Source organism: Heptranchias perlo, chromosome X (assembly GCF_035084215.1).
Source record: "Heptranchias perlo isolate sHepPer1 chromosome X, sHepPer1.hap1, whole genome shotgun sequence".
In the NCBI taxonomy this organism is placed as follows: domain Eukaryota; kingdom Metazoa; phylum Chordata; class Chondrichthyes; order Hexanchiformes; family Hexanchidae; genus Heptranchias; species Heptranchias perlo.
The window spans coordinates 4,566,548-4,592,901 of NC_090370.1; the positions used below are offsets into that span (position 1 = coordinate 4,566,548).

At 44.5% G+C, this 26,354-nt stretch overlaps 1 protein-coding gene across 1 annotated transcript in view; it reads right to left on the minus strand.

Annotated features, from left to right (window-relative positions):
• Positions 1 to 23,343, minus strand: part of esyt1a (extended synaptotagmin-like protein 1a) — a 124,145-nt gene extending 100,802 nt beyond the window's left edge. The window contains exon 1 of the mRNA XM_067976547.1: positions 22,720 to 23,343. Within this exon, the coding sequence (XP_067832648.1) occupies positions 22,720 to 23,046 (327 nt within the window). The 5' untranslated portion in view covers positions 23,047 to 23,343. The remainder of the gene's footprint in view (positions 1 to 22,719) is intronic.
• Between the last annotated feature and the right edge of the window lie 3,011 nt (positions 23,344 to 26,354).

Genomic DNA, 26,354 nt, shown 5'->3' on the forward strand with positions numbered 1-26,354 from the left:
GGAACAGTTTCACAGGTGCTGCTCAGCCTCTGGTGCCTCATCCAAGTGGACCATTATTCACCTGTAAGCCTGGATTGTGAGTGTTGGTGTGCTATTCTGAAATGGGGGGCATCAAAACCAAGCCAGATTCTGTCTGCACTGGATGTCTATGCTGCAAACCTCCAGCATGTGTCACTGGAGAGCGATCAGGAGCAAGAACACTGGCCAGTGTTTTCCCTGCCCTAACCCAGGGTTGCTGAGGATAATTGTAGCAGCCCAACTGATGCCCCAGGTGAGATTAAGCAACAACACAGGCACAGACCTGGGACCTTCCTGGTCTGCATGGCTAAACCATTCACTGGATAAACTCACTGAGTCATTGGGGGAGCCTGGTCCCTAAATGTCTGTCCAATTGCTCAATGGGATAGATTTTCCATCCATTGACTATGAACAGACATACAAGTTTCTTATTTGGGCCTCACCAATGACTAGCTCTCACATTTTGTACTAAACAGAATAAATTATGGGCTTGCATAAACCCAAAGCTTCTCAGGCCTAAAGCTGCCCCTGAATTCCCAGCCAATTTGCCTACACCTCTTACCTTCTGCACTTGGCTGAGTCTCCACCCTCATAAAATTTTCCTCAGGTTGGAAAGTCGGTTGGAAGAAACCCTGAGAACGTTTGACACAATCCCTTAGCAAGAGGCCCTTGCGTGACAAAAACTGGTTACAGAGAACCTGTAGGCAAATCCTGGTAACAAGTTCACATCCTCAAAACTTACGTACGAACGTACATACGAACATACGAATTAAGAGCAGGGGTAGGCCATTCGGCCCCTCAAGCCTGCTCTGCCATTTGACAAGATCATGGCTGATCTGATTGTGACCTCAACAGACAACCTACAGGAAGTTTAAGTCCAGCTGTTAAATTTTCCCTTTTAGTTACTAATAGGTTCGGCAACCCTTCCTGTAGGTTGTCTGTTTACCTCAGTACAGACTGGTGTTAGCAGTCATAGGGGGCAACCACACCCCTCCCCCAAGCAACATGAATGCAGGAGGTGGTGCAGAGGCAAGAAGGGAAATGGAGGGAGAGGGATAAACATAGATAAAGAGGACAGCCGACTGGCACATTGACCCCCACTCGAATCGAACCACACCCCACCCTCAGTAACTTGCAGGACTATGAGGAAAGAGCAGGGGAGTAGGACTAATTGGATAGCTCTTTCAAAGAGCCAGCGCAGGCATGACGGGCCTTCTTCTGTGCTGCATGATTCTATGAAAAATAGAAAATAAAAAGCACCTTTAGTTTTGGACTAACAGGGTTAATTAACATTATGAGCATGAGTCATCCAAATGTACTGTTTTTCAAAATCTCCTTTAGCAGCCTGGAACTCTGAGAGCCACAGCAGATGCCAAGTCTCACATTCCATTGGCAGATTTCTGGAGCTGCTTACAGGCGGCTGTCTGAAAGTGAGAGATTCAGGTCCCAGGGGAGATGGGACACATCAAAAGAATGACTAAACAGTACTTCTGCTCCAGTTCATCGTCTTGTCCATTTCAGAAGGAAAATTCACTTCCTAGAATCCAAACTTTAAATTTGAGGGGACTGTACTTTGAAGAAATATTAAAGGAACAATCCCCATCAGTCACTGTCTACTGACTCTGTGTTCTTCAGCAAGATCAGATTCCCGATTTTACATCACGATACTCTTTTTTCCTCATTTCTCCATAAATCACTATTTTCTAAACTTTTGCTCTCCCTCTTCAGGTTTCCATAGGATTCCCACAGGGTGGATGGGTAAGCTGCACCGAGGCTTCTACCACCATTGAGATGAGAGTGATAGAGGCTGATTGGCTCGTCCTCTCCCATGGGGAAATCCCAGGCCTCTGCTCAGCAACTCTCTGGTAGCCTGGGGCAGAAGCAGGAACTTACCATGTGAGAAATTTCAGGCACAGGGCCTACCACTCCATGGCACAGCTGGCATGGCACAATATACCAGTGGGTCTGTGAAATGTTACCATATTCAAAAGATCTCCAGCGCAAATCAATTCACAGACAGGTCCACTCATTTTCCCAGGATTCATTGTGGATCCGTGATGACATCCGTGATGAACTCTGCTCCTGTGATTTGAACAGGATCAGTCTACAGGCTTTTGAAGCCCAAACTTGGTGTCACCTAACCTGATTTACCCCACCTTCTCTCCCACTCTTTTCAACTTTGGTGATGTCCTGCACTAAGGGCCTTGGCCCTTCACCTCTTTAAGCATAAAACATGTAAATGAGGGATGGACGACTGAGTGAGAGACACAAACATTTAGGAATATGTGGCAATTTAGTTGGATACACTGCCTCTCTAAGCTTTACTAAGGAGTGTCCGGGAAAAGTTTACTGCGCCCAAGCTCAATAACTAAACTGAAGAGAAAAATATCTAAAACTGCATTCAGCTCCACGGTACTGAGCTGTTCAGGGACAGAAAGAATGAAAGATAAGGCACCTTTACACCCCAGTTCAGTACTGAGGGATTGCTGCACTGTCAGAGATGCTGTCTTTCAGATGAGATGTTAAACAGAGGCCCCATCTAAAAGATCCCATGGCACTATTTGAAGAAGAGCAGGGGAGTTCTCCCCGATGTCCTGGACAATATTTATCCCTCAACCAACATCACTAAAACAGATTTTTTTTTTTTTTTTTTTATTCGTTCACGGGATGTGGGCATCGCTGGCAAGGCCAGCATTTATTGCCCATCCCTAATTGCCCTCGAGAAGGTGGCGGTGAGCCGCCTTCTTGAACCGCTGCAGTCCGTGTGGTGAAGGTTCTCCCACAGTGCTGTTAGGAAGGGAGTTCCAGGATTTTGACCCAGCGACAATGAAGGAACGGCGATATATTTCCAAGTCGGGATGGTGTGTGACTTGGAGGGGAACGTGCAGGTGGTGTTGTTCCCATGTGCCTGCTGCTCTTGTCCTTCTAGGTGGTAGAGGTTGCGGGTTTGGGAGGTGCTGTCGAAGAAGCCTTGGCAAGTTGCTGCAGTACATCCTGTGGATGGTACACACTGCAGCCACAGTGCGCCGGTGGTGAAAGGAGTGAATGTTTAGTGTGGTGGATGGGGTGCCAATCAAGCGGGCTGCTTTATCTTGGATGGTGTCGAGCTTCTTGAGTGTTGTTGGAGCTGCACTCATCCAAGCAAGTGGAGAGTATTCCATCACACTCCTGACTTGTGCCTTGCAGATGGTGGAAAGGCTTTGGGGAGTCAGGAGGTGAGTCACTCGCCGCAGAATACCCAGCCTCTGACCTGCTCTCGTAGCCACAGTATTTATATGGCTGGTCCAGTTAAGTTTCTGGTCAATGGTGACCCCCAGGATGTTGATGGTGGGGGATTCGGTGATGGTAATGCCGTTGAATGTCAGGGGGAGGTGGTTAGACTCTCTCTTGTTGGAGATGGTCATTGCCTGGCACTTATCTGGCGCGAATGTTACTTGCCACTTATGAGCCCAAGCCTGGATGTTGTCCAGGTCTTGCTGCATGCGGGCTCGGACTGCTTCATTATTTGAGGGGTTGCGAATGGAACTGAACACTGTGCAGTCATCAGCGAACATCCCATTTCTGACCTTATGATGGAGGGAAGGTCATTGATGAAGCAGCTGAAGATGGTTGGGCCTAGGACACTGCCCTGAGGAACTCCTGCAGCAATGTCCTGGGGCTGAGATGATTGGCCTCCAACAACCACTACCATCTTCCTTTGTGCTAGGTATGACTCCAGCCACTGGAGAGTTTTCCCCCTGATTCCCATTGACTTCAATTTTACTAGGGCTCCTTGGTGCCACACTCGGTCAAATGCTGCCTTGATGTCAAGGGCAGTCACTCTCACCTCACCTCTGGAATTCAGCTCTTTTGTCCATGTTTGGACCAACGCTGTAATGAGGTCTGGAGCCGAGTGGTCCTGGCGGAAACCAAACTGAGCATCGGTGAGCAGGTTATTGGTGAGTAAGCGCCGCTTGATAGCATTGTCGATGACACCTTCCATCACTTTGCTGATGATTGAGAGTAGACTGATGGGGCGGTAATTGGCCGGATTGGATTTGTCCTGCTTTTTGTGGACAGGACATACCTGGGCAATTTTCCACATTGTCGGGTAGATGCCAGTGTTGTAGCTGCACTGGAACAGCTTGGCGAGAGGCGCAGCTAGTTCTGGAGCACAAGTCTTCAGCACTACAGCTGGGATGTTGTCGGGGCCCATAGCCTTTGCTGTATCCAGTGCACTCAGCCGTTTCTTGATATCACGTGGAGTGAATCGAATTGGCCGAAGACTGGCTTCTGTGATGGTGGGGATATCGGGAGGAGGCCGAGATGGATCATCCACTCGGCACTTTTGGCTGAAGATGGTTGCAAACGCTTCTACACTCCTCATTGAACCAGGGTTGATCCCCTGGCTTGTTGGTAATGGTAGAGTGAGGAATATGCCGGGCCATGAGGTTACAGATTGTGGTGGAATACAATTCTGCTGCTGCTGATGGCCCACAGCGCCTCATGGATGCCCAGTTTTGAGCTGCTAGATCTGTTCTGAATCTATCCCATTTAGCACGGTGGTAGTGCCACACAACACGTTGGATAGTGTCCTCAGTGCGAAGACGGGACTTCATCTCCACGAGGACTGTGCGGTGGTCACTCCTACCAATACTGTCATGGACAGATGCATTTGCGACAGGTAGATTGGTGAGGACGAGGTCAAGTAGGTTTTTCCCTCACCACCTGCCGCAGAGCCCAGTCTGGCAGCTATGTCCTTCAGGACTCAGCCAGCTCAGTCAGTAGTGGTACGACCGAGCCACTCTTGGTGATGGACATTGAAGTCCCCCACCCAGAGTACATTTTGTGCCCTTGCTACCCTCAGTGCTTCCTCCAAGTGGTGCTCAACATGGAGGAGGACTGATTCATCAGCTGAGGGAGGACAGTAGGTGGTAATCAGCAGGAGGTTTCCTTGCCCATGTGTGACCTAACGCCATGAGATTTCATGCGGTCCAGAGTCAATGTTGAGGACTCCCGGGGCCACTCCCTCCTGACTGTATATCACTGTACCGCCACCTCTGGTGGGTCTGTCCTGCCAGTGGGACAGGACATACCCAGGGATGGTGATGGAAGAGTCTGGGACGTTGGCTGAAAGATATGATTCTGTGAGTATGGCTATGTCAGGCTGTTGCTTGACTAGTCTGTGGGACAGCTCTCCCAATTTTGGCACAAGTCCCCAGATGTTAGTAAGGAGGACCTTGCAGGGTCGACTGGGCTTGGTGTTTTGCCGTTGTCGTGTCCGGTGCCTAGTGGTCCATCCGGTTTTATTCTTATTATGACTTTTCGTAGCGAGATTTTACAACTGAGTGGCTTGCTAGGCCATTTCAGAGGGCAATTAAGAATCAACCACATTGCTGTGGGTCTGGAGTCACATATAGGCCAGACCGGGTAAGGATGGCAGGTTTCCTTCCCTAAAGGACATTAGTGAACCAGATGGGTTTTTACGACAATCCGGTAGTTTCATGGCCATCATTACTGATACTAGTATTTTAATTCCAGATTTTTATTTAATTAATTGAATTTAAATTCGCCAGCTGCCGTGGTGGGATTTGAACTCATGACTCTGGATTTTAGTCCAGGCCTCTGGATTACTAGTCCAGTAACATAACCACTATGCTACCGTACCCGATTATCTGGTGACTATCACATTGTCATTTGTGGGACCACAAATTGGCTGCTGCATTTCCTACATTACAACAGTGAGCACACTTCAAAAGTACTTCATTGGCTGTGAAGCACTTTGAGATGTCCTGAGGTGGTGAAAAGGGCTTTATGAATACAAGTTCTTTCTTTCTTTTTCATTGATCACATCCTCAGGATGCTACAATTAGCCTCAGCACCCTTGGGCTGAGGAAAGTTCCTGCTCTTGACTGCTGTCCAACAACCCCTACTGGAAAGTGTCCATGTGCAGTTGCTGAGTGAGAAGAGGACTGTATTCAGCTGGGATTACTCTATCAACACTCACTGTCTAGGGTCATACATGAAGATTGGCTATTTAGGTGAGGTACTTGACTGGCATTTTACCCCAGCAAGAGTCAGCCCCTTCAGGAGAGGAGGGGAGAGGAAAAGAGTCAGTTCACCCCCAGCTTCTATGCTGAATACTTGTCAATTGTAATGGTTTCACTTACTGATGGATGTAGTTCATAAAGTAACAGAACTACTTTATCCAAACACAGGATTTGCCTCCCAAAGGCCCGTGGCCTTTTATTTTATTATAATAAGCAGCCGTGTATAAAATGATAGTGAGTGTCTAAGCTGGTGGATGGGCTGCCAAACAAGTGGACTGCTGTGTCCTGGCTGGTGTCGAGCTTCTTGAGTGTGGCTGCAGCTGCACCCTTCGAGGCAAGTGGACTGTATTCCATCACACTCCTGACTTACTTGTGCCTTGTAGATGGTGGAAAGGCTTTGGGGCATCAGGAGGTGAGTCACTCACCGCTGAATACCCAGCCTCTGACCTGCTCTAGTAGCTACACTCTCCTGCTCTGCTCAATCCTGGTGAGATTCCACACTGTTTGGGCCTTGGCCCCTCACTTAAGTTTCTCAATAAAAGAAAACTGGAAGAGATTGAATGAGACTAGTCAGCCTGACCTGCTACTACACTCATCCTAGTGACTGTTACAGAGCAGCACTGGTAGAGGCAGAGGCGGAGCTATCTCCTTGTCTGCAGAATGGTGCCTTTCTCAAGGGTGGGGGGGAGCAGTGAAAATAGATCATCAGAATGGATTTTTTTTTTAAAACATGCTGCAAATTCCTTCACTAGAATTACTGAAACCTGAACCTACACATCCAGCTAAAAAAGATGGTTCAACTCCTCCCAGACTTGGGTACTCAACTCCTTTAATCTGTCACTCAGAGATCGCAGATGTTTCCTCAAAGCTTCCAATGCCTTAATCTTCAAACCATGCAAAAAGCCTGTGGCAGCATGACCACAAAGACGTGTTGGTGTGTCAGGTTTTTACATGTAAGTATTAGTGTCAGACTCTGCCCATGTTGGTGCTCGAGCTCCTGATTTCAAAGTCCAAGGACCTAGGTTTCTGCTTCTGATCACTGTATAGTGCCTCCTGTTGAAAACTGTGTGTTTGTGTGGTGTATACAGGACTGGGCTTGAATAAATAGCTCGCCAACACTTACTACTGGAATCCAACAAGAGTCAGCACCTTCAGGTGACAAGGAGAAAAAACTTCTCTTCATGTTTCCGTCTCACTCCTGTCTGCAGTGCTGTTTGGACATTGTTCCAGGACAGTTTGGCTCAATCCCTCCAGTTTTCCTAAGCTTTTGACTGCTTACATTAACGCCTCTTTTGCCTGTGACCGAAGGTGCGCAATTCTCTTGCTGTCAGCTGCACTCTGAAATGTAAATGGTGTGACCTCCACAATTCCAGTGGCATTGGACACCCAATTTTATCGGGAGTCTCATGTGCTACCAGTGGACGAGTTCCCCCCCCCCTGCGTTGTGCTGCTGGGCAGGGGGGCCTGATCCTGGTGTCTGATTTGTAAAGTCTACTGAAGTTTCCCACATTGGCCTCCAACAGATCTAAAGAGTGGTGCCAGATGACTGGGGGGAGTGGTACACAGAGATCGTTATAACACTGCTCTCCCCGATACCAATGGGTCTAAGGGGGTACAAAGCTGTTGAGTTCAAATCTCCATTTAAACTGCAAATGGATAAGAAACTGGCTAATCTGGATCAGTTGCTCCTTATTTGTTTGGATGATTTCCTTTCTTATTTGCATCAAGTTGTGCCTATTCATGCTATAGAATGTTATGGAGAATTGTACTGACACTACCTGTTAAACTAGGCAGGGCTTTTTTTTTAAAACTTGTACAAATACACTGGATTAGTGAAAATTCGGCTAAGAACAAGATAAACTCATTGGCCCTGAATTTCAAATCAAATTGCGGGTGCGTTGGGGGTTGGGGGGCTGCGAAAATCGGGAAAATCCCAAGCTGGTGAGCAAGGCGGCTCGAACCCGCCGACTTCCGGGTTTCCCACAGACGCGCCTATGTGCACGCGCGCTTCCCAAATGTGGAAGTCCTGCTGGCAATTAAAGCCAGCGGGATGATAGTTAAAGAGCCAAATGTACCTCATTGAGGTACTTAAGGTACTTTATTTCTGACATAGTAGATAGTTAAAACAATTTTAAACTTACCTGGGCAGCTTTCCCACAGCTTCCGATTCATGCCTGATGAGACCAGGCGTGAAGGGCTGGATCAGGCAAAAATAAACTAAATAAATTAAATTAAAAAACCATTGCACAAAGATAATAAACAAAATAAACCTACCTTTCCACCGATGTCACCTGCACCCTCCTGCTCAGATATCTGATGTCCCCCTCACCCCCCGATGTCTCCCTCTCCGATCTCCCCCTCTGGCTGCCGGGCGCGAAACCCGGAAACAACTATAATCACCATCAATTACATTGCGATTGCGTCGGAAAAGGTAAGTTTCTTTTATTCGGATTTGCCACGCGCACCTTCACCCCCCCCCTCCCCTCACCGCTGCCATCTCACCACCATTTCAAAATTGAGCCCATTATAACCAGCACCTGCTTCGAACAACCATATCAGCTGGTTTCTGCAGCACCAGGGATTTTCAGGGGCAGTGATACTCGGAACAACTGGCGTTTCTACATGTTGGAGCCGGTGTCTTCACAACCCGACAGATTGTGCACAGAATTCCCCTATAATCTAATTTAATTGTGTGTGTGTGTGTGTGTGTGTGTGTGTGTGTGTGTGTGTGTGTGAGACAGTTCTATCATGCTAGTGACTCATTTGGCAATGAGATATGAAGCCAAATACTACAACAGCAGCTGGGGTAGAGACATTTGGCCGGGACTTCACTGCTGCCAATCAATAACAGAGTTGCTTCATCACAACGTGCCTCGTCATTAATGTTTAACTGCAGCATGCAGTGTCATTAATAGGGATTTCAGTGCAGCAAAATCTCTACTTGAACTGTAACACCCAGCAGTAGGAACATAGGAACAGGAGGAGGCCATTCAGCCCCTCAACCTATACAATTAGATCATGACTGATCTGTATCTTAACTCCATCTACCCGCCTTGGCTCTGTAACCCTTAATACCCTTACCCAACAAAAATCTATCGATCCAATTTTGAAATTTTCAATTGACCCCCAGTCTCAACAGCTTTTTGGGGAGAGAGTTCCAGATTTCCACTTCTTGACATCACCCCTGAGCGGCCTAGCTCTAATTTTAAGGTTATGCCCCCTTGTTCTGGACTCCCTCCACCAGAGGAAATAGTTTCCCTCTATCTACTCCATCGAATCTTTAATCATTTTAAAACCCTCAATTAGATCACCCCCTTAATCTTCTATACTCTAGGGAATACCAGTCTAGTCTAATTGTAATGTCCACTCCATTGCCCCAGCTGAAGTAGTACAGGCTTTGGATTGAACCTGGGACCTTCCTGGTCTACATGGCATTTACCTACCAAGCCACCAAAAACAACACTTATTTTCTTTGTTCTGTTTAAAAGTGCATATATGTAAAGTCAAATTTCCTATAACCTCCTACCCCCGGTTAACACTGCAAACAGCATTAAATTTAAGACGGAGAAGCCAGGAGCCACAATTCGGTCACCCTGTAACAGTCAGCTTATACCCATGAACCTGTGGATAGGGAGGGGTTTGATTAATGAAACAGCGCTTCTTAAATAACTGGCTGCTTGTAATTGATGATTCCAGGGAACATTCCTGTAAGCTTGTGCTGTATTTACTGCAATCTGTGGTTGGGTTATGTAACTGGAACGATTGCTGAATAAAGCACCTGCCACTGTGTAGTTTCAGCCATTTTCTAACTAACTTGCTGAGATTGGCAGGAGAGGCCAACTACAGAAGTCCACACTCCTGCGATCGTGCTTGACAAACCTGTTAGAATTCTTTGAGCAGATATCGGAGCTTGTGGATAAAGGGAACTCCACGGACATGGTTTGTCTGGACTTCAGCAAGGCTTTTGATACAGAACCACATAGGAAGTTTTGTGAAAAGCACAGAATATTGCAGTGGATTGGCAGCTGGCTGCATCAAAGGAGACAGGGTGATTGTGCATGGAGCTGTGTGGGAAGCGGCTGCTGGGGTTATCCCTAAGATCAGTGCTATTCACCTTGTTTTTTTAAAAATTCATTCTCAGAATGTGGGAGTCACTGGCAAAGCCGGCATTTATTGCCCATCCCTAGTTGCCCTTAACTGAGTGGCTTGCTAGGCCCCTTCAGAGGGCAGTTAGAGTCAACCACGTTGCATATCAATGTTTTCGAAGTGGGGTTAGAGACAAAACTGTCAAAAGTTGCTGATGATACTGAAGTGGGAGGGGGGGGGTTGCAAGCTGTGAAGAGCAGGCTGATCAGGTGCAGATAGATTGGGAGCTGGGCTGAGAAATTACATGATATTCAATGTCGACAAGTGCAAAATGATGAGACGAGGGAAGGAGAATAAACACTGAAACTAGACACTAAATGGTGTTAGTCTACAGGGTACAGCACAGGAAAAGGGTTTGGGGATTGGTGGACAGATTGTTGAAATCACCTCCACAGTGTGCGGCGGCAGTAAATAAAGCAAACATGATTTTGGATTGTACGGCAAGTGAAGTAGAAATCACAGGGTATGATACTGAGTCTGTACGGGGTCATATCCATCTGGAGTAATATGTGCAGTTCTGGGCGCCATATTACAGGAAGGATATCATGGCACTGGGAAAGGGGCAGCACAGAGCTCCCCACCTGATACCTGGCATCAGCCACCTGAGCTACAAGTAGAGATAACAGGAGGGAGTCTGTGTACTGGAACAGAAGACTCCAAAGGGATCTTACTGAGGTATTCAGGATCCTGAAAAGGTATTGATGAGTTGAACCCTGAGAATACTGTGGAAAATTCAGATCCTTCCCTGACTCCAGCCCACCCTTTCTGCTGACGGTGGGCTGGCAGATCATAAGAATTTTATTTAGCTGAATAATGGTACAGAGGCGGATTGCAACTGTAAACTCTGCTAATTTTAGTGTAGGGAGCAGTATATGTAAATAATGAGCTAACAGCAGTTCCATAATGCAGAATTCTAGATGTTGAAGCTTGTGCTGGGATGGTTGCCACTTGTCCACCTTTATACCAACAGTCAAAAATTTCTGCAACATAATCTGGACACCTAAAGCCTTTTTTAAGATTAAAAAGTCCACTCTCCCACCTTTATTACTAATATAATTAAAGTTTTCAATGAACTTCGATCAATCGACGCACTCCCACCCACCCACATGCCTTTTGTGACCTCTCCTTGCCAATGGCCCCTCCTCTGCAGGAAAGAGGACTGTTACCTTTCTCATCAGCAGTATTGCCTTGACTCAGAACAAAATGTATTCTCCTTTCATAATGGAAGCTCAAACACTGAAGCCACCTGTGTCTATGCAAAGACAGACAAATGTTTGCAACTCTATTTACAAAATAAGTTGGACCAGTGCCAGCCTATAGGAAATGAGGAGAGGAGCTCATAAGGCACATGAAGTTTAGAATCATGCATTGTATCTCTCTAGATTCTCTGTGTCTCAGGCCTTGAAATGAAGGCTGCAGAACCTCCAAACAGGAGCACGAGTACTGGCAGCCTAACACTGGAGGAGTTAAAAGGAATCTTTTTATATGCAGGTCTGTCAATCGGTAAAAAGCCTGCATAAGAAGCTTTGTGTTTGTTCAAGCATGTGTGACAATGTTAGAATGGGTTCACAGATCCATCTGACCACTCACATTCTCACCATCAGTAATCCTTTTCCTCCCATTCCTCTCCTGAAGGTGCTGACTCCATGCTGGGGTATAGTTCCACAGGTATCATTACTTTTCTATTTATAAGCCTAGGCAGTGAGTATCAATAAGCTATTCAACCACAGAGGGCATTACAACCAAGCCCGATCTTCTCCTCACTCAATGTCCACTCAAGTACTTACCCAGCAGGGGTCGCTGGCTGATGTTGCCTTTCCCTGACCCAGAGCACTGAGTTCACTATTGCCATCCCAGCTGAGATCAGCTTAAGCCAGCACAGACATGGGATCGAACTTTCTAGTTTAGCCCAGCTACTCCCTGCCTTTACCAGCAGAGTCCTCAGGCAGCCATAACATTAATAATTTGATGTGGAGATGCCAGTGATGGACTGCGGTGGACAAATGTAAGGAGTCTTACAACACCAGGTTATAGTCCAACAGCTTTATTGGAATCACAAGCTTTCGGAGCTTTCCTCCTTCGTCAGGTGAGGAAGGAGGAAAGCTCCGAAAGCTTGTGATTCCAATAAAGCTGTTGGACTATAACCTGGTGTTGTAAGACGCCTTACATTAATAATTTGAATTATGAATACTAGTATTGTAGGTGCTGAAATGCAAGTTTTGTTATTGTGAAATCCAATAAGCCACAAATTACAAAAACAAAAATCTTAATCAAAATTCAGGGCCAATTTTCCTGTCCCTCCTCCCCTTGCACCCGTTTGAAAGATGAGGCATTATCAGGCCTGCAAGTAACAATTCCATTGGATACAGATGTACCAGAAATTATTCTGTACAATCCCTACAGATTGAAATGGAGTGGACTGCACCATTCCAGTCATATCCTCATTCTAATGCAGTGTCTACGGCTTAATATGAATATTCATTTCGCTGGGATGGACGCAGAACAACTATCTTAGACCACTGCATCCTAATAGGGTGAGAAGCACAGTTATTCTATTTAGGATAATCGCTGGGTGTGATTTTTTAAGTGTTCACATTCTTGTCTAAACAGTCTATTGGCATCAACAACTGAAACGGTCTTCAAAGGAAGTGCTGTCTTGCAAAACAAAAACTCCACAGTACTGTTGCAGAGGTTATCCAAGCTCATAGGATTCCCCATGATAGCTATGTTTCTGAATCTCAGTATAACTGGTCTAAACAGCCCCAACCAGCCTTTGTTCCAGGCTTATAGCTTCTTCTATTCAATGTTAAATGTGTTTGATGACTGTTCAATTGACTGTGATGGATGTTGTTACTGTTCCTGTGAAACCTCAAAATGGAATTATTGTTAAAGGGACATCGCTGACACTGTAGGGTTATTAGAAAAGCTGTGGTTTTAACAAATGTTGATTTCTGCTGCAACATGAGGCTTAGAGGCCGATTCTTGAAGAACAGACAATCGCTGATGGTTCGTGCCAGGTCCTGCAATTGTTCTTTTCATTCATCATCTTGAAGTCAGCAATACCGGCTATGACTGGACTGTGCCATCTCCAGCGATCTGTGGCTGCTTCTTTTCAGTTTGTCTGCAGCGCTTAAGAATCGCCTCAAGAATAGTGCTTTCATTGACCGTCGATTGTGTACACGGTTAAGCACTTTGCCATCGCAACATGTTTTGGCAAGCTAGTGTTGTCCATTTGGATGACATTACCTGACCAATGAAGCTGTGCCTTCATCACCGTAGACTGTATGTTGGTCATTTGAGAACTTTGTTGTTTTATGTGACTGTGCCCCGAGACCTGCAATATTGATCTAAGATGGTACATGTAAACTTTGAGTTCTTCAGGTGGCATCTGTAGACAGACTATATCTCGCAGCTGTACAGGGTAGTGGCAAGAACCATGGCTTGGTATATCTTGATTTCCATCGCCAGTTTCAGGTGACACTTTTCAAACACTCTTTCCTTCAGTCTTCAAATGCAACATATGCCTTTGTCATACAGTTCACGCAATCCATGTTATGGTGCCAGATGCAGTAATGCTGCCAAGGTAGTTGAACTGCTGACCTATGTTCAGCTGTTGGCCTTCAACTTGATGCCAAGATTCCTGTGCTGATCACCAGGAGCAGGGTGAAACGTCACCCCCATTTTGTCAAGGCTGTAGGTAAAGCCCAAGCTCCCAGCTGCTAATAGAAATTGGTCCATGATGAATTGGAAGTCATGCTCTGACTGAACCACCAGGGCACAGCCATCAGCAGATAGAAGTCTGTGAATGATCACTTCACGGAGCCCACAGATTCAGATTGAACAAATTGCTACTTGTTCTGAAGCTGATGGAGATGCCAGGATTCTCATCAAGAAGTTGTGGTGCTTCCCACAACTGGCAGCGAAAAACTCAGTAAAACCTCCTTGTTTCACTTCAGTGATCACTTGAAAAGCTTCTGAACAGTCTCCATCCGAGATCACTCTGATGCGCACACCATCATGGTGCCCTTTGGCAATGCTGACAAACTTGGCAGGACATCTGTACTTTGCCAGGATATCGCACAATACTCACTGTGTCAGACACTTTTGTTAGGTCAACAAACACCGTGAACAAGCCTTGGTTCTCCTGCATTCGGGCAAGTGTGAAGATCATGACAGTGGTGCTGTGGTTAATGTGGAAACCAAACTGACTCTTGGACAAAACATATTCTAAGACTGACACGATGATTTTGTTCAAGAACACTCTGACAAGCATCTTTCAGATGATCACAAGAGAGCTAGCCACCATGGTTAGAATTTGACAAGTCTCCCTCACATTTATTGATAAGCAGGACATCTTTCAGATCTTGTGGCAGACATCAGTTTCCATCTTCTTTTGAATGTCTTCTTTAGCTGTGAGATGATAACATCGGCAGCACATCCGTACACCTCTGTGAGAATACCATCACCTCCAGGTGCCTTGCCATTCTATACAACTTGCACAACCTTTCTGATTTCATCAATTGTGATTGGGGCTCACAGTCATTCATGAACCAGTTGCTGCTGATTTTCATTGATCACTTGCTCTCTCACTTCCGATAAATGAGTCATGACATGATTGGAGTGTTTCACCCATCTTTGCACAAGTTCATCTTTGTCACTGAAGAATTATCTGCCATCTTCTGATCTCACCAGACCTTTGCCAATTGGACTGGGATGCAAGCCAGTGGCTTCCTAGTCAGTGGTCCTCCGTTTGAACACTATGGCTACTCAAAGTCCCATCACTGCAATACATTTTAGATAATTATCACTCTAGGGAACCATGGAACATAGTGGGTTCAAACATTGCCCTTTGACCACTGAAACCTGCATTCCAATTCCACGAGGCAGATGGGATAAAAATCTCAATTTTCAGTCTGCATATTCTGTGCGTACAGCACTTAAAATCTTGTAAAAAAAGATTTATGCTTCCAACTTGAATTTAACTACTGCACACACAAAATTAAAAGCCTGAATCTTAAAAATAACGGCAGAGAATCTAATATCGGAATCTGAATCTCTACAGTGTTCCTCAGACATCCTTCCATTCAACTGATGCTTCGTATTTTCATTTAAAAAATGGGAACAGATAGTGAATTTCTCCTCCTCCCGCCCCCCACTCCTCCTCATATTCTGTCTTTTCCTAAAAGTGCTGAACCAAGCTGGGGTATGGTTCCATCCACATCTGATGTGACAGGAAATCTGTAGTCTGTATAGATTCATATGGATTACGCAGTGCATTTATACAATTCCATACATATTTGCAGTCAATTTCTTCAAACCCTGGGGAATGTGTACTGGTGATTACAAATCACTGCTTGTTTAGATTTCCTGCCACACTGCCCAGTTTATAATACTTCATCCATTATTCCATTTGAGTCTTGACCGGAGTGCCATCAGGTTATTCAACAGTGCAGGGCATCGTGAACAAGAATGGTTCTGTCCTCATCCAATGTCCAAAGATAAGCAATTTCCTAAACCATTTATTCCTTTGCCTAGAGGCACTTATACCAATTGTAGCTCTCCTATCATCGTCCTGGTTGAAATCAGCTAAATCAGCACAGATCAGCGATTGAAGCCAGGCCTGCCTGGACTGTATGGCACAATTCCGTACTTAATGTACTTAAACAACTGAGCAATCAGGGTAGCCTAGGATAGCGCTCCTATGGAGCAACTTGGGACGTTAAAGGCATTATATAAATGCAAGTTGTTGTTGTCGTTGATAATGACGTTTAATCAGCTGTGAGTGCAGATTAACTGTGCTGCAGCACATTTCTTCTGTCATAGCATATATCATTGCTATGTCAAGAGGTCAGAGCCAGATTAAGAATTCTCAGGGCCCTGAACACCAAGAACATTTGGGGCCCCTCCACACTCTCTGCACAACACGCCCGATCCATTAAAACACAAATGTGTAGTAAAATGCATGAAGAAATAGGCCCCCAGAATGTTTACACACGGCATTAATAATAAAGCAAATCATATCACAATATACTACACTTAAATGAAACTGCTTAATTTGCAACAGACCCCTGGCAAAGGCCCCATATTTGGCTGAGGTCCCTGGGCACAGGCCCTATGGGCCTAGGCATTAATCCACCCCTGCAAGATAGTTCAATGCATTAGTAAATTACTCACTCCATGACTTGGGATTTTTAGAATCACGAATACATGTACATATATCAACGTTTCAATGAAAGTCTTGCCAAAGTCAAGTACATCACAGTCCGTTAATGTCAAGTAAATAGTGAACATTACCTCAGACTGCAGCAATCAAGTGAAAATTAATTTAAAAGCTGCTCCCACGGTTGGTTTTCAATTGCACACATATTGCTCTTGCCTCGAGGAAAACAAAAGCTTTACCTCCTGGCAGTTTATCTTTTGCCTCCCAGGCTAACTGAACATTCTCATTATATTAATGCATCAATTACAATGTACACTATTGGTGGTGGAGGGAAGAAGTGCTGGAGGGTGGGGAGTAGAAGAGAGCTGGCAGATAAAGGGGTGTAGAGAAAGATGTTTAAAATGAACATTGCTCCAATACAACCTGATATCTCTCTATAGATCTGATGGTAGGATATGTAAATCAAAATGACACCGAATAATTGACCTCCCATTTTAAAAAAGCTCAAAAGGAGAATTTTAAACTCCAAATAACCTTTAATTAGAACATAGGGCCTTTCTCCAAAATTATGTTCTTGACATTAATTCATTTTTTAGAAATCACAATAAAAACAATTTGGAAAGAGTATGCTTTCTTCTTTACTGCAGCAGCCATTAGCTACGCCCTGCCGGTGTCACTGAATGATAATGTCACCATGCTTGTTACTGCTGACTGAGATACATGGAGGAAACTAGAACGCTGAACAAACAATAAACAGAGCAGGTGTCAGATTTCTTAAACTGGGCAAAGCAGTTTGAAAATTTAGGTGAAAGAGCACAGTTCTTTTGGAAGTACAGTAATCGTGTTTGCAAGGAGCTCAGAAGGTGGGGGAGGGATGGATAGATACACACATTGCCAGCAGAGGTTGTGGGCCATGTTTTTGTTCTACTCCAGACACTGTGTCCAAGAGCAAAGATCACAAAATGCACTTCCAAGACATTTTTAATATGGGTGTGTGTTGAAGAAAAGGTTTTAGGCGTGTGCATTAGGGAAGAGTACTGATGAGTAAGAACCAGGATATTAAGGGATCCTGAAAAAAAATTACCAGGATAAAATCAAAGCTAGTCATAAAATAGGGTCTGGATGTTATTAAAGAGAGGAAGTCCCTGTGTGTTATTAACAACCTTGCATTATGCAAGTAGTTTTTTTTAAAAAACACACCGCTCCAACACACACACATATAATTATATATATATAATTTTGATATTCAGCCAGCAACAAGTAGAGTGATATCATCTGCTCAAAAGGGGGAGTAACGATCGCTCTAAAGCACTTGATGGCTCTGATCAGATAAGGGGAAACATCCTGGAAACTGGTCAGATGGTGGAGATAAAATAAAATGAACTGTTAAAATCATAGATTCTGGGATAACGATAATTTGAAACTTTATCCTTTACCAGTATGCAATGTGAAATTAAAAATCTTATGCTGAATTTTATTGAGCTTTTCTGTGGAAAAACAAGAAATTTTAATGGAAATTTGGAAACAAAGATAATTTGGAAACAACGACCTGAACCTATTTTTCATTCATAGATAATGCCATGGTGGTGGGACAAATTGATCCCCCAGTTCATTGGGTTCCTAATCTTCACTCAGTTGCCTGGAAGGGGGGAAAAGAACTGAGAGGAAGCAGTGCATTACTCGCAGAGTAGATGCAGTTATCCTCGAGCAACTCTCAGGCACCTTTTAGCAACTGGTTCACAGCAACATAAGTAGAGGTTTGGGGAGAGCAGAAAAATGAATACTTATGAGATGTGGAGGGTGTTTCTGTGGATTAGATATAAATTAATTTTGAAAATCCAATTTCAAACAGTGTGTGAAATATCATTTTATCAAACATTATCATTGCAATAGAAAAATAATTGACTCTTCCTATTTTTTCGGTATTGAAGTTTGTAGGGACCTCTCGATCGTCAGGACTTTTGCAGTTCACACACACATGATTACAGAGGAGATTGTGAAGAGAATCATCTACAGTTCATCATGATCATGTTAAAATGACAAAGGCACAGTCATGTAGAAAGGGGGAGTTCTAATCAGCTGCTCCACACAGACTAGAAGGCAGGCTCACCTCGATGGCTCCCACCCCACATCAAGTTCTAGGTTTCAGTCATGACTTCTGGGGGATGCAATGCAGTGCAGACCTACTGCTTTCCCCAGTGATATTATCAGAAAGGTTGTTGCATTGTGATCAGGAGCAGGAATTCTGGTCAATTTTTCCCTCCTTAGTCCAGGGAAGGCAAAATTGACCAGGGTCTAATCTCCCGAGGCCAATTGTTGCTGCCCCAGTTGAGATCAGCACAGACCGAACCTGGAATTTTCCTGGTCTGTACAACTCAACTCCTGAACCCTCAAGAAAGCCCCAAAAAGCTAAGTTTAAAGCTCTCACATCCTAACTATGCAGCAACAGTTTAAACAGAGACCCCAAAATTCCTCAAGGGTTCTGCCAGTCTCCTGCCATAACTCTAGTGAGAGACCAGCCGATCCCTCTGGAAAACAGCGAAGATCCAGTTGCACCATTTCTGGGAGTTTCCTGTTAGCCTTCTAAGGGATGAAGCCAAGGAAGGGAACACCCTACACCAAGTGCTCACTCCTTAAGCTCACTCGATACCTGGCCTTTCTCTGGAGGACTGTATGTACAGTGAGGTGAGGTATACCAGCCTCCATAAGGCCAGACATGGGCCCTTGAAAAGATGGATGTTTACATTTTTAAAAAAAAGATTGGTCCCTTTACCAAGGGGTTTGAAGAGAACATGGCCAAGGTCGGGGCAGGGAGAGCTGGGCAACCCCCGGCAAGGGTGGGCAGGCGCTGAAATATCTGGCCACCATGACCAGGCAGGTGTGTCTGAAGTGGAACTTGCACCTGCCTGTTCCATGGTAATGAGGTGCCCTTCTACCGATCCTGGAAACGTTGGCAGGGTCAGCGCTGGTGGGCCCGATTCTAACATTACCACTGGGAATTGTAACCCGCAGATTTTCAGCCCCAGGTTTACAGTGTTCCAGAGTGGATTTATTAACTTGAAGTCTGCACCCTTAAACTCTTCAGAAACATTGTTATTTTTAAGACTATGGTAGATGCATGATACTATCTTGGATTCTCCAAATCAATCCAATTGTTCAAAACAGCAATTTCTGGCTTGCAAGTCTGATTGCTGCCTGATCCACTTGTGTGTTCTTAAGTAGCTTATTCTTTTTTTATATAGTTTCACATGATGCAACGTGAGGAGAGGGAACCCATACAGTTCACTTGCACCCATGAGCTGCTTGTGCAGAGGGAGTAAATTCCATGTTCAGTGACTTACCATTCAATATCCTCTGTATAATGACAGTGAGTAAAAATGTGGTCTGCCAATCAATGTTTGAATCCTGTAGACACTTATCTAAACTACTGTAATCATTTCAAAAGAGCCTGAAGCTGTTGCCAAACTTCTTTTAAATTTGCAACAATCCTTGACAAACTCAGCCAACCAGGGTCTCTGTGAACCAAGGCTGGTTACTTAGTGGGTCTGTCAGGACATTACTGACGAGTCTGTTTAAACTGCTTAAGTGCTGTCCATCTTACAGTTAATATGTCTGTCATAGCACAAGCAAACATTCGGCAACTCAAGAAAACCAAAGGTTTGGGCTCCCATATTCCTGAGTCAATCATTCACAACTGATGTCAGAATGCATGATGGGTTGACTGAGCGTTATTTCCATTCAATGATGTGCATTCTGATATTGATGTTTTCATACTGTACATTTTGCTAACGTATCAGTGAGAGGTGTGTGTCAGAGATTTTAATATGATTCCTTTATTAATGAGAAAGGACTTGTTAATATCAGAGCTGATGAAATATAGGGGCCTGCTACAGTGAGGAATGTATGTTATCAAAGATAGGGGATGAAATTCCTCTTTTAACAAAAAAAATAGGAGAAAGCCTGTTTTTCTACCATAGTTAGCAAAATTGCATTCTCAGAACTCACACATTCCTGCAATTTTGTTCGCAAGTCATCGGAGAAATACAGGCAATCTTCCATTTTCTTTTAAAAAAGAACTTTCACCCCCACAGTCCAATAGTGTACGGTGTATATAATGTCAGAGGCTGTTATACTTTGGATATAAATCCACATCACAGTATTCATTCATTAAATTAGCAATCTCACTCAGAAAGGCCACAGGCTGGAGTTTAAATGGAAATGTCTCACTAATGCATTAGGAGGTGCTCTTCTAGAGTTCAGACTGAGGAACATTGTTGGGGCAAACTAAAGGAAGCTTCACTCTACAATATCTGACCCGACATTGCCTGATACTGACACTGGGTGCCACAACTAAAAGTGTTTCATTCCCCAGCAATAATATGCCTCAGCTTGATAAGCATTTTGTTCACAAAAAATAAGTATTTTCCTCACTTACATCTTTCGCCTGAAATTGAAAAAAACAAAACACTTAAGAATCCATGATTTTTACTGCAGTGCAATCTGCTCTCTGAGGAGACCTGTTGTTTCAAGTCAGGTAAAGGCTCCAATTTGAAGTCCATTAACATCGGCCACTGGTTCTATCAACGAGCGCCTGCTTTGAGAGAACATGGATCAGCATCTGTTCAATTCTGGACACTGAAAGAAGCTGATATTTGTTCCCAAATAATACTGCTTCCAATTTACCTGCAAATTCTCCATAACCAAATATTAGTGTCCCAGAATCCCCCTGTATTGTTCCCTCGTAGCCTGTCCATCTGTGTTTCATTTAAAGTGCAAATGATTTTACAGCATACTTTATATGGAGTGCTTTTAACTCGGTAACTGCCAAGTTCCTTCAGTATTTCATTTTTTTCAACACTTCCTTCACTTTGCCCCAATGCACTGTGCTACGTTGTGGTACAATGCAGGTTCATACCTGGGATCCTTCGTTCAGTGAGTTACCATAGAACTGCAGCCCCTGGGGAATGGACTGAACAGAAGCCCAGTGTCTCCTGGACACAGATCATCTTCTCAGTCAGGAATGATGTGTGGCGCAGGGAGAATCGAGAGAGGAGAGGGGGGAGAAAATGTCTTGAGAGAATATCACCCTCAATTTTTTTTAAAAAAACAATAATGTGGTGTCCAAATAAGATTGACTCCTGTTTTGCTCCCATGATAAATTACTTGATTCCCCCCACACTTGGGTCACATGCCACACATACTCCACCAGCAGAAAGGGCAAACAGGTAATCTGCTTCTAGGTCTCTGGGGAATGCCCAGGGGGTACATCTTGGAGCCAGGCATCAGAGAAGTCGGGGGTAACATTCCCTCCTTCCTTGCAAAAAAGTGACTTTACTTAGTACCTTTCCCTGAGAAATCATGGGTGGGAACACAAATCCCATCTTTTTATGATGCAATGAATTAGAATATCAGTGCTCCAACACCATCCAGTGTGACTGAATCCCATAAAAATCAAAAGTGTTCTATCAAGTGACAGGAGTAGACTCTGTGCAAATGTTTTTTTCATTTTCAACAGTGTAGTATATCTGATACCTAGAATGAGGAGGGAACGGGCATTGACAGGCATTCTTTTGTCTCTACCCTTCCCCTCCCCTCTTACAGATTAACCACCTCAATTTCTGTACTAGTGACTAATGCGGATACTTCGACTTTAATGGGACGGTGGCTGCAATCTCTGGGATCGAGGTTTCCATGCTCCACTGAATTGCAAGCTTGTTCCAAATCTTGCAACATTAATAATGTACTTTTGCTTCAGAGCCACTTCTGCACAGCAACCCTCTCATAATAAGGAATGTCTACCAAATCTAATCAGGAAGACTATCCAAAAGAACAAGCCATCCTAAAATCTGCTACAATTAAAAATATTTTATCAACAAAGGCATGCAATGTAAAAAGTATATTCGTCAGAATGCAGTAGTATGACCTCACCCTTTTGGAACTTCCACCCCACCACTACCAACCTTTATCCGCAGAAATACAACGACAAATCACCCTTCATATAGAGGGATAGGTTTTATAGAGAAAAGTATTGAAATTCAATCACAGCCCTTATATAAAAACCGGAATATTCTGCATAAATAATATCTGAATTTAAGATCATTGCAGATATTTTCTAAAACATACACACACCTTGTACCCATGTGAATCCTTTTTTTAAAGTTTCTTCACTGCTGCAGATATATTTGTTGGAAAGATATGAACGCACATCTGGAATTATAGATTCTATCGGCACTAGGATCCCGCGCAACCCTCTTACCCCAATAATGTTTCTGACTAGAATTGGGATTCCCTACAGATGCAGAAACTTTGTAACTAAAAACTCTTGCTCTCTCTGCACTGCGAAACTTCCTACTGTTCATCCCTTACCCAAGCTGGAAGACTCTTGTTTGTCCTCTTTTTGGTGACGGTCTCTTCGTTTTCCAGGAGATAGAAGGCGTCCCTCAGCTTGTTCCGCTTGCTCTCCCTCCGCATTTTCCAGCCCATCCACAGCATCAGCCCGAAAACCAGAAAGCTCACACTCAGTCCGAAGTAACCGGTTAGATAGATCGGCATGAGCCACAGGAGGGTTTTACCAAACCTGGTTAACAAAGCCATCATGTCGGTGACTGCCAGGCTCGGAGCCCCGGCTTCCTCAGGGGTCCCGCCAACTGAGGCCGGCGCCCCCTCCTCGCGAGCGCTGGGTTTTCGATCCATGGTTTTTATTTTAAACACAAACAAAGAAGGGGATTTTTTTTTTTAAAAAACAACACAACATACAAAAATGGAAAAATAAGTGGACGTGATTCAGTAAAGGATACGGCAAGTCATCTCAGCGCGAGCGGCTGGGGTTCCTCCCTGACTCTGCAGTAAAGCCGGGCTCAGGCGAATAGCGAATCGTTCGGTCCGAACACAATTCGCTAATGTCAAAGAGTCGCTCTCCAAAAGAACAATCGGGACAGAAGGCTGTACCCGCCGCCTGTCAAGAGTAAGAAGTGAAAGCGAGCTCTCCACTCCCTCCCTCCCTCCCTCCCTCTCTTATAGCCCTTTGTTAGAGGGCGTTGCTGGCGTCTGGATCCTGAAGAAAGCCTTTGCTTTTTTTTTAGGGAATTAGGAAGTGGCTGCAAATCTCAAGTCGATTTAAAACCACGCTTCCCCTCAACTCAAAAAAATTCCAGGAAAATATATTAATTCATATTATAGCCGCGTAGAAAAGGTAGTTTGTTCGGGACGATGACTTATCTGTTCTGTTTTTGTCGATCTGAAAGTTTGGTCCCAATGGTGCGGACCAGACCAGACCCGGGCAGAAATAGTCACCTGGGTGAGCGCCAGTAATAAACCCTTCACATTCTCTCAACTCGAAGAACTTTCGTCACATCCGTTCAACATTTCTCGCAGTTTTAATAAAAAGAACCATATTGTTCCTAGACGTGTTTGTGTTATTTTGAAAAGTAACCGGCAGTTTATCAGACGCAGCCCGCGAAACGAACCTATGTTAAACATCACACAGCATCTACATGTATTACAAAGCCTGCCTTTACAGTCGCCGCCTCAAGTAACTCATCTGTTTTGCCACGTTATAATCATGGCCCGCAAGTTCCTTCTCAAATCGTTCTGTGCAGTAGTTGATGGCTGAATCTCTGCCTCTGTTTCTATCAAAGCAGGGGTTCCCCAGGGCTATATTCTCTTTTTCCACTCGGTTTCTTCTCTATATCCAATCCACATCCAACCCTATCCATTTTTTGCTGTTGATTGCACTTTACATTCATCAAATTCCCTCAGATCGTACAGCCTCGGTGCTCAAAACCTTAATTTCTCTCACATTGCAATGTTTGGATCTCCTCGATGCCTTTCAATGGGGCAGAGCCCCATCAGATTGCACCATGGAGTGAAAGAACAAACCTGCATCCTGTCAGTCCACAGAACATAAGAAATAGGAGCAGGAATAGGCCATATGGCCCCTCGAGCCTGCTTTGCCATTCAATAAGATCATGGCTGATCTTCAACCTCAACTCCATTTTCCCGCCTGATCCCCATATCCCTTGATTCCCCTAGACTCCAAAAATCTATCAATCTCAGCCTTGAATATACTCAATGACTCAGCATCCACAGCCCTCTGGAGCAGAGAATTCCAAAGATTCACAACCCTCTGTCTGTGAAGAAATTCCTCCTCATCTCAGGTTAAATGGCCGACCCCTTATCCTGCAACTATGCCCTCTAGTTCTAGACTCTCCAGCCAGGGGAAACAACCTCTCAGCATCTACCCTGTCAAGCCCCCTCAGAATCTTATATATTTCAATGAGATCCCCTCTCATTCATCTAAACTCCAGAGACTATAGGCCCATTCTACTCAACCTCTCCTCAAAGGAGAGCCCTCTCATCCCAGGAATTAATCTAGTGAACCTTCATTGCACCGCCTCTAAGGCAAGTATATCCTTCCTTAGATAAGGAGACCAAAACTGTATACAGTACTCCAGGTGAGGTCTCACCAAAGCTCTGTACAATTGTAGTAAGACTTCCTTACTCTTGTACTCCAACCCCCTTGCAATAAAGGCCAACATGCCATTTGCCTTCCTTATTGCTTGCTGTACCTGCATGCTAACTTTTTGTGTTTCTTGTACGAGGACGCCCAATTCTCTCTGGACACCAACATTTAATAGATTCTCACCATTTAAAAAATATTCTGTTTTTCAATTCTTCCTACCAAAGTGAATAACCTCATATTTCCCCACATTATACTCCATCTGCCACCTTCTTGCCCACTCACTTAACCTGTCTATATCCCTTTGCAGACTCTTTGTGTCCTCCTCACAGCTTACTTTCCCAGCTAGCTTTGTATCGTCAGCAAACTTGGATACATTACACTCGGTCCATTCATCGAAGTCATTAATATAGATTGTAAATAGCTGAGGCCCAAGCACCAATCCTTGCGGTACCCCACTAGTTACAGCCTGCCAACCTGAAAATGACCCGTTTATCCCTACTCTCTGTTTTCTGTCTGTTAACCAATCCTCTATCCATGCTAATATGTTACCCTCAACCCCATGAGCCCTTATAGAAACATAGAAAATAGGAGCAAGAGTAGGCCATTCGGCCCTTCGGGCCTGCTCCGCCATTCAAAATGATCATGGCTAACCATCTAACTCAGTACCCTGTTCCCACTTTTTCCCCCTATCCCTTGATCCCTTTAGCATTAAGAAATATATCTATCTCCTTCTTGAATACATCTAATGACTTGGCCTCCACTGCCTTCTGTGGTAGAGAATTCCACAGGTTCACCACCCTCTGAGTGAAGAAATTTCTCCTCATCTCGGTTCTAAATGGCATACCCCGTATCCTAAGACTGTGACCCCTGGTTCTGGACTCCCCAGCCATCGGGAACATCCTCCCTGCATCTAGTCTGTCTAGTCCTGTTAGAATTTTATATGTTTCGATGAGATCACCTCTCATTCTTCTAAACTCTAGTGAATATAGGCCTAGTCGAGCCAATCTCTCCTTATACGTCAGTCCTGACATCCCAGGAATCAGTCTGGTAAACTTTCGTTGCACTCCCTCCATGCCAAGGACATCCTTCCTCAGATAAGGAGACCAAACTGCACACAGTACTCCAGATGTGGTCTCACCAAGGCCCTGTGTAACTGCAGTAAGACATCCCTGCTCCTGTAGTCAAATCCTCTTGCAATGAAGGCCAACATACCATTCGCCTTCCTAACTGCTTGCTGTACCTGAATGCTCACTTTCAGCGACTGGTGTACAAGGACACCCAGGTCTCGTTGCACCTCCCCTTTTCCCAATCTATCACCATTCAGATAATAATCTGCCTTTCTGTTTTTACAACCAAAGTGGATAACCTCACATTTATCCACGTTATACTGCATCTGCCATGTTCTTGCCCACTCACCCAACTTGTCTAAATCACATTGGAGCCTCTTTGCATCCTCCTCACAGCTCACATTCCACCCCAGCTTTGTGTCATCTGCAAACTTGGAAATGTTACATTTAGTTCCCTCATTCAAATCATTGAT